The sequence below is a fragment of the Magnolia sinica genome, chromosome 16 (genome assembly GCF_029962835.1).
Source record: "Magnolia sinica isolate HGM2019 chromosome 16, MsV1, whole genome shotgun sequence".
In the NCBI taxonomy this organism is placed as follows: domain Eukaryota; kingdom Viridiplantae; phylum Streptophyta; class Magnoliopsida; order Magnoliales; family Magnoliaceae; genus Magnolia; species Magnolia sinica.
In genome coordinates this window covers 73,687,899-73,697,179 of record NC_080588.1, presented here as the reverse complement: position 1 = coordinate 73,697,179, position 9,281 = coordinate 73,687,899, and the positions used below count along the sequence as shown (strand labels likewise).

The window sequence follows — 9,281 nt, the reverse complement described above, 5'->3', positions numbered from 1 at the left end:
GAGAGAGAGAGATGACGCTTGGGCTGGTAAATGCGAACCCGTGTGTTCAGGCGAAGAAGGAGAGGATTGCTAGAACCGAAGACCCACCTCACTCTGTTTCTGATGAAGATGCCGTTGATCCTCTCGACATCTATGATATCCCCCTCTCTTCATCTTCCTTTATTATATTTCTATTACAACCGAATCCATTTTTTATTTTTACTTTCTTAACCAAAACAATCCAATTGTAATAAAAGGTTTCCTTTTTTTTTTTTTTTTCATTTTCTTCTGTTCTTCTTTTCTTTTATTCCCAAAGAAAAATTGCTTTCTTGACTCAAGGCAACAGATTTCGTAAGAGATATCAGAGATCCCGAGCATCCTTATTCACTGGAACAGCTCAGTGTTCTATCTGAGGAATCAATCACCGTTGATGAGAAGCTCCGCCGAATATTGTAAGCATCTCATGAAAAATGTTTGATCGTTTGACCTTGATTTAGCTCTTCTCCACACTTGGTAACCACTTTCTATTGCTCCAGTTTTAACTATCAAATGAAGCTTTGGGTTTCTTCGCATTAGCCACTTTGGGGTCGTTTGGATGCCTGTAAATGATTTACAGGTGTAAACCATTTACAAGCTGTCCTGTTTGGCTGTAAGTTGTAAATGATTGTCTGTGTTTCGATAGCCTGTAAATTGTTCAAGTTCTGTAAATGGAGATCCGATCTTTGAAAATATAGCTGTTAAGCCTGTAAATCAAATCCCACCACTTTGCCTGTAAATGAGATGGGGGTAAATGCTGTAAATCATTTGCAGCCTGTAAATTATTCACATGCTAAAAAGGTCATCCAAACGCAAGAGTGTAAATGATTTCCAAACGACCGCTTATTGTAAAAAGAAACTCCTAATTACTTTAATTGACAACTTGTTCACTGACTCCATAGGAGCAGAGCTATACCCTTGTATGACTCTGCTATGATGGGCATCAATCGAGGCGATGTTGTCTTGGAAACTAAGTTTTTATTTTTTATGAAATCAGAAACTTTGCTGCAAGGCTTAAACATTTCAGTTACTCCTAACCTTGCAAAAAAAGGAAGGTAGCCAGCTGTTGGCTTTTTGTATTTGGGGATTCTGTCCTTTTGACATGCGTCTTTTTTCTTTTCCAACTAAAGAGTTTATCTGCAGAAGGAAAAGATAATGTTTTCTGGATTGAGTTACCTTGATTCATTAAATTTCATTAGGAGTTGCGCAAGGGCTACCAGTTTCGCTACTTCATTCCCTTCTTGTCATCTCGGTATATTATCAGGAAAATCTCGCGAAAAATTACAATTATTTATTGTAAGTTACTAAATAAATTTAAATTGTAAATATTCGTCTATATAACAAATTCATTTATGTTTTTACTTCTTTTTTTTTTAGTTAACATCGTGATATTATCGTGATAAAAAACACAATGTTTTGAAATCTTCTGAGTGATAATATTGTTTAGTGTATTTCTTGCGATATTTCAAAATCTGAACGATATTTGTCACACTGCTGACAGTAACATTGTTTTCTAATATGTGCCACCAAAAAATTGGATATGATCTGCCTTGCAGTTCTATTTGTCATTGAATTGTTTTTACTCCATGTTTTATATTTACTTTATATGGATTTATTGACAGTTTCCAGCAATGATTATTGTATTTTTCAAAACTGCTGTACTAATCCCTACTTGAACTGTTAGGATTACCTTCACTCCAACCATCCAGCATTGTAGCATGGCAACAGTTATTGGACTGTGTCTGCGAGTTAAGCTGATGCGCTGTTTCCCTCCGCATTTCAAGGTCAGTTAGTGCACCTAATCCTATCTTGACAGGGCCAAGATTTCATCATCTGCTGCAAGATTGAACTTGGAAGAAGCCTGTTTATACTGTCACTTTCTTTTTGAGGAACAACAGAGATTAATAAGGGAAAATTATTACATCAAGGGAGAGATAATGAGTTACTGATGCACAGGGAAAGACAGTGGACCCGTCCATTGGCTGAGAAATTGGTCGAGGAATTTGCCTTCCTACATCAGTGAGCAATTGAAATGTTTAACTTCAAGAGAAGGTGGTGGATTTCATCACAGACGAATGAGAGATCCCACACGTCAGATGCTTAATTTAACACTGTTATGTCACTCATTAATTTCATAGATGATACATGCACATCCACTTTCTCAAATCTTTTGAGCACTGCACCCCACATCGAGATCAAGTTATTGTTGAACCCCAATGGCAATCCAACATAGGAAATGGGGAAGCTTCTTTTACGACATCTAATTGTTGCCTTGGTCCCTTGTTGGCACTGGCAGTCCAGTCCCCATAAATAAATAAATACTAAATAATGCAGGTCCAAGTTAACCCATTGAAAATCTGAGGGTGTCCAGTGTATGCAGCACTTCACAGAGCTGTAGTGTTGATGCTTGGGTTGTCATAGGAACAATAGCCAGACTTCGTCTTGATGACTCAATACTCCTAAGTTGAGGCATGTTGGGTTGATAGGTTTGGTCTTGGTTCTGGTTTTGTGTTGTTCCATTGAGCAGCACACACCCTTGGTAGCATTGTTCGTGTGTGACAACTACTTGTTCAGTACTGTTGATGTGGCTTTGTCCTTGCATCATTACTTAATGTTTCAACTGTGGCATAGAAATCCATCCTTGTTCATAGGAGGTCAGGGTTTCCCTACTCCCTCATATTTATGGAGAGAGGGTTAGTGTCATTATTTAGTAAGCAGACTTGCATTCCCTTTATTTCAGTGGTATACCTTCCACTCCTATTACCCTAGGGGGAATAGAAGAAAATTCTCAGTGTTATGGACGGGGTAACACCACATGCTTAAAGAGCATCTGACAATCTTGGAAGGGCCTCATCATCCATTGTTTTTTTTTTCTTTTTTTACAAGGTGTCAACCTTTACTCACTTGGAGTCATTGAAGAGTCAGGATGCAAATCGGGATGGTTTCCAATGCCCATGATATGAAAGAAAAAAATAATAATAAATAAAGAAAAGAAAAGAAAGAAAGAAAAGAAGAAGAAGAAGATGTGATTCTTATGAGGAGCACAAATTCTTGCATGTGTGACTCTAGGAGGTTCCATATGTGACTTTAGCCGGTCTGCAAAATTATAGATGTGTCTTCCTGGCTTGGACATGGACCTTTTTAGTTGGAGTGTACTCATTCATGCTAGAGATTTGCTTTAGATGGGACAAGGTTTTTGTTCATGGGTCCATAATGCTTGACATCATTGTTGGGAACTCTGCTTTCCAAGAGTAGGGATCGATTTCCATTTACTATTATTACTGGTTATCTTAATTGTTGGAATATATATTTTCTCATTCAAAATGTTCTGTAAATGAGAATCTGATGTGTTGGTAAAGAATGGAGTCCAAAGAGGATATGTTGACATGATTAACAAAATGTATGAGGGAGCACCGGAGCATTAACAAATACAAGGACCACGAATGGAGGGACAAATGAATTTCCAATTGTAAGCTTGCACCAAGTTTTGGCATTAAGTTTTTATCTTTTCACATTGGTTATAGATGAGCTAACAGGGCATTTATAAGAAGAGGTCCTGCGGTGTATGTTGTTTGAAAATGACATAGTTTTGATTTATGAGATGAGGGAGGGGGTAAACACAAAGCTAGAACTATGGAGGGATCCTTTAGAATCTAAAGGTTTTAAATTTAGTCAGATTAAAACAGAGCATACAGAGAATATAAGTGGAAACAAGGAATTAAATGATCATTTTCATTATCTTGGGTCGATAATTTAAGAGAGCAGAGAGATTGAGAGGTACGTTGCTCATAGAATTGTAGTTGTGTGGATGAAGTGGTGATGCGCTTCTAAAGTTTTATATGATTACCACATACCATTCAAACTAAAGGGGATATTTTCTAGGATAGCTATTGGACCAGCCATATTTTATGGGACAGGATGTTGGGCAGTCAAGGAACAACATGTGCATAGGATGAGTGTAGGTGAAAGGATGTTAAGAAGGGTGAGTAGCAAAACGAGGATAGAATTAGAAATGAATTGAAGGGAACTTAGGAGTAGCACCAATAGGCAATAAGATGAGGGAAAGTAGACTTAGATAGTTTAGCCACGTGCAACACAGAGCAAAAACTGCACCAGTCAGAAGGAGCGAGCCCTCCCTACACAATGAAGGCCCAGTGAGCAACCCGTAGAAGGAACAAACAGGAAATTTCCCAAATCTGTCTTTGAGCCGCACTGAAATGCCCGATAGCCTCCTAATCGATAGGGACGTCCACATCCGGGAACAAGTTCACCAACCTCAGGAATTCTGCACATAGCCTCCTCTTGTCCAACTTGACATCCTTTCAGAATCTAAACTTATCCCCTCCCCTACAGGGAACCCCACCCCCTCCTTGAATCTTTCCCCCACGCTCGAGATCACCTTCCACACCCACATTGCCTTATATAAGGAGGACTGCTTGGTCCACCAGTCCCTTTCATTTAAACCATACTTGCCACCAATCCTCCGAAACAAACCTCCAATGCCATTTACCTACAAGTGCTAAATTCATTGCTTCCAACTTCCTAATACCCACACGCCTTTCTTTTATCGATCTAACACCATATGTTATGGTGGTAACAATCCAAAATGGGCCACACATGGTGCATGTATGACATTTGACTCATCCAATTGTGCACCCCTCCATGAATATGGACATCCAAAAGATTAGGCCGACCAACCATCAAGCGGGCCACAACATTTAAAAAAAGAAAAGAAAAAGAAGGGCAACAATGACCCAAAACCTAGAAATTTAAGTGGTTCAGCCCAACTAAGTTGGATGAGCTGATTTTGGTGTGTATCATGACGGAGTGCACTTGGGCCCCACCCGACAGAAACCAGTCTACAACCCCCCCCCCCCTTAAAAAAAAAAAAAAAAAACAACAACAACAACCACAACCAACTATCAAGCGTTTCCAATCATCAGGTGGCATTTTAAATTAAGAGGGCATCAAACAATCAATGTCCTTACTGTTAGTAGCTTTTCAGCATTTAGCGTTGCTTTGTCTCTTCTTGGCTTACTTCAACTATGGAGAATTCACTGATCACTGAGTCTGTTTTGTTTTTAAAATGGGCTAGGTTTAAATTGATTCAGCTGCACTGAGCTCAGTAATCAAATGAACAAATTTCCTTTATATATTGGTTCTAATTTATTGTCGTGTGTATTTCTTCCTCACTCGTGATTATTGATGCCTAACCAATACTTTTTTTAAAGAATTACCAATACTTTAATGACCAAAATCTACATGAGAGTTGGGTATTTACCCAAACTTAATTGCTCTTGAGAGAGTGGTCTTTAAATCAATTTTTCAATATCGTGTCATTGACCGCGATACAGGGCCAACACCACCACGTATTGCCTGGTATGGCCCATATCAGAGCAGTACACCTGTGTCGCCTATGGACGATACTGGTATGTATCCAGCAACGTGTGCTAGTATCAAATGATTCATCAAACCATGTTTGATAGAGGTTTTCCAAAATATTTTCTTTTTTGACTTCTTTCCAAAACCTATTTAGCAGATAGTAAAAGTTTGGCTGTAAACATCCATTTCAACTATTTTTGTTCATTGCAGCTAACTTTTTGATGCAACAACAGTTAGCTATTAAACACAGTAGCTAATATTAGCAACCAAGGGTAAAGGGGTTCTAAAAGGGATCCAAGTGACATAAATGGGGTTTGGTAAATATTTGTGAAAAGAAAATAAGTTATGGTAATTAGGCTTTGGTCCTTTTTGGACAGCAAAGCGAGAATTAAGTATGTTTTGGTAACTGTTGTTTCTGTGTTTGTTTAGGTTGACATCTATGTTTCTCCGGGATCTCATGCAAATGAAGAATCAGGCAAGGCATTAAACAATCTCAATATGAATATGTTTGGAAGTTTTGATGCTTTATCCAAATGATGTGAGAAGTGATTATGGCGGTGGGTTTTGCAGTTAACAAGCAGTTGAATGATAAGGAACGGGTTGCTGCCGCCTTGGAGAATCCCAATCTTCGTCAACTAGTGGATGAGTGCCTCTACTCTAATGAACTTTAAGCCGAGTTGGTTCGAGCTGGTTTCTGAAGAATTACATGTATGATAAATGCTTGGTTATTTGATAAGAAGACTTGATCTGAATGTATATGTATCCTGTTGTGTGCATGTTGAACGGACCTTGTTTTGTGTCTGCATCTATGAAATGGAGTTCTGGTGATGTTGGAGCTTTTCCCTATTGCTTTATAACGTGGCTTTTAAGGTAATTGTGGGTAAAGCTGGAGCTATCGCAATATGAAAAAAAAAAAATGTTTATTTCTATTTACAAGAGCTTTAATAAGCTAAAGCCTACACCCACCTCTACATGTCCCAGAAATCAGGCCAGTTAAAACCCCAGTTGGACCACATGTTGAACAATCCTATTCTTTGGTTCATGACAATTATTTCTTAAAATATATCCACTAGATACTTTTCATTTTAATTGTCCATTAATGTGTCCACCACCAACCTGATCTTCAATCAAATAAATATACTTTTTCGTTCATAATATATCTAAACTTGTATACGTCATGTGCAACCTTTACAATCTTTAAGTAATTACTAAGTGCCTGTGTATCATCCTTCACACAGTATCAATGTTTCTTTCCTTTTTTTTTTTTATTTTTTTTTATTTTTTTTTATTTTTTTTATTTTTATTTTTTTAAAGTTAAGGCAGTTCTTTTTTTAAAAGCACTCGTCCACTCGTTAAGGTAAAAAAAAGAAGTGCAAATTCCATCAATACCCTTTTTCCTCGAGGAATTGACAAAGTAGCTACTGTTTACGGCCAGTCCTTTTTGACCTAATATTAAGTGACAAAAAATTATAAAATTGTGCTTCCATCTTATTCTAATTAGAGGGAGATGACGTCAAACAGTAGAGACATCTTTGTAGAGACACGAATTGCCTCGAGACTGACTCTGTGGGGCCCACTGGGATATATGTGTTTTATCGGTGCCATTCATCTATTTTGCCACATCATTCCATGACATGAATCCAAAAATGAGGCAGATCTAAAGCTCAAGTGGATCACACCGTAGGAAATAGTGAGGACAATGACACCTACCGTTGAGACCTTCCTAGGCCCACCATACCATGATGTTTATTAGCCATCCAACATGTTCATAAGGCCACACAGACCTGGATGAAGGGGAAAATAAAATATAGGCTTGGTCCAAAACTTTTGTGGGTCTCAATAAGTTTTTATCAATAGAAATCAAATCCCCACTGTTTCCTTTGGTGTGGTCCACTTGAGCTTTGGATCTTCCTCATTTATGGACTCACGATCATCCAATCCCCACTATTTCCTTTGGCGAGGTCCACTTGAGCTTTGGATCTTCCTCAATTTTGGACTCATGCTCAAATGATTTGGCAAAACGGATGGAAGGCATGTGGGATATCCAGGCAATCCGTTTCCTCTTTGTACACTACATGGGGCACCCTGTATCATCAATCAAGTCAGTCCATCTAGTTGGACCTAATGTTATGTACCATGGCAAGGTGACTCTATTATGTTTGGATTACATCCATTTAACTGTATCATCTTCGGTTATTTATTATGTTGGAAATAATGGTATATTTAAACAACAGTAAATCAAAGAAATAGATGATGGTGCACTTGGTTAGAGAAATCGCGAAAGCAGCAACACAGCGGATGAGGAATGTAAGATGTTCCGTTCCAACACACGTGTTCAAGAATATTTAAATTTAAATGGTGTAAAACAAATACAAAGGCCAGCTGCTAGTCGCAAAACAGCTTGTGGCCGCAACGCAAGTGTCTCCTGACAACTATTTTCGTATTTGAAAAATAATTCATGCAAAAACCTTTTCCAAACGAAATTTAAAAGGAGTTTGAGCGCTGGATCTGCTCATCATTCATTCAGTATCCTCGGTGAAATGACCTCTTAAAACTTAGGTATTAAATTTCTCTCAAAACAAAACATCACGGTGGTGCCCACGATCACCATAACCATCTCCAATCTAATCTCAACGGTAAGTCAGAGATGTGACAGCGTCGATTCATTTTATAGGAGTGTATTAGGTGCCAACACAGTCATTGGCATATCCACGCTGTCCGCCTGTGTTGCCACCTCATGCATTAAAGGACAATGAGCCCACAAGTAAATCAGATTTAAATCTCAGGTGAACCATTTCATAGAAAATAGCCATGATTGACCATTAAAAACTTTTTATTTTTATTTTGAACTTTCAACTAGGTTTTTTTGACATTTTAAAAAGGTTGGATCATAAATAAACATTACAGTGAGCCTTAAAAAGCTCCTTTTTTTTTTTTTTTTGTAAATTATTTTTCTGGTAATAGCGGATTAGGTGAGACCCCTGATTGTGGGTCTCACAGTGATGTATGTGTCTTAAATTGATCCAAAAAATAAACTAGATTCAAATCTAATGTGGACCATACTGGTCGAATCCCCACCATTAAAAACTTGGTGGGGCCAATGGAATGTTTATTTTCCACGCAACCTGTTTGTAAGGTTACAAAGATCTGGATGAAGAGAAAACACAAATATCACTTGATCCAAAACTTTTGTCAAGAAGTTTTTAATAGTCAATTACCAGTGTTTACTCTATTATAGTCCACCTAAGATTTGGATCATGCTCTAAAATGAGATGTTAATAAGAATGGATGCATGGATGTAGTCACATATATCACGGTGGGCCACACAGTTAGGGGTCCCACCCACCACAGTGGATCCGGGTCCCACCTAATCTGCTCCCTTTAATGGTGGGCATTCAATCACCACTATTTCTTATTGTATTGTCCATCTGAAATTTAGATATACTTCATTTTAGTATTATGCCCTGAAATGAGCTGAAACAATGGATAAATGGTGTGGATATACATTATAAAAATAAAGGTGGTCCCACGGGTAGCACCGTGTTGGGCTGAGGTTGAGGCCGCACATAATCTGCTCCCCTCGTTATCATCCAAACGTTGAATCTTGGTGAGGCCCACTTTTGTGATGCTTGTGACAAATCTGACATGTCCACCATTTTTCTCATTAGATGATAAAGAGGCCCAAAATTGAGGTTGATCCAAATGCATCGTGTCCCACGACAGGAAAGTGTCACACGGTAGCGAAACTTTGTGGGTCCCACAATGATGTACGTGTTTTATTTACACTGTTCATTCATTTTGCTGGATCATTTTAGTATATGAGCCCAAAAATGAAGCATATCTAAAGCTTAAGTGGACCACACTATATGAGTAATGGTGATAAT

At 38.2% G+C, this 9,281-nt stretch overlaps 1 protein-coding gene across 1 annotated transcript; it reads left to right on the top strand.

Moving 5' to 3' along the window:
- The first annotated feature begins 2 nt into the window (after positions 1–2).
- Positions 3–6,225, top strand: LOC131229880 (protein AE7-like 1). The gene is made up of 5 exons (XM_058225928.1): positions 3–137; positions 328–431; positions 1,700–1,799; positions 5,827–5,872; positions 5,968–6,225. Exons 1-5 carry the CDS (start codon positions 12–14, stop codon positions 6,066–6,068), a joined length of 477 nt encoding a protein of 158 aa, XP_058081911.1. The 5' UTR covers positions 3–11; the 3' UTR covers positions 6,069–6,225.
- Positions 6,226–9,281: the final 3,056 nt, after the last annotated feature.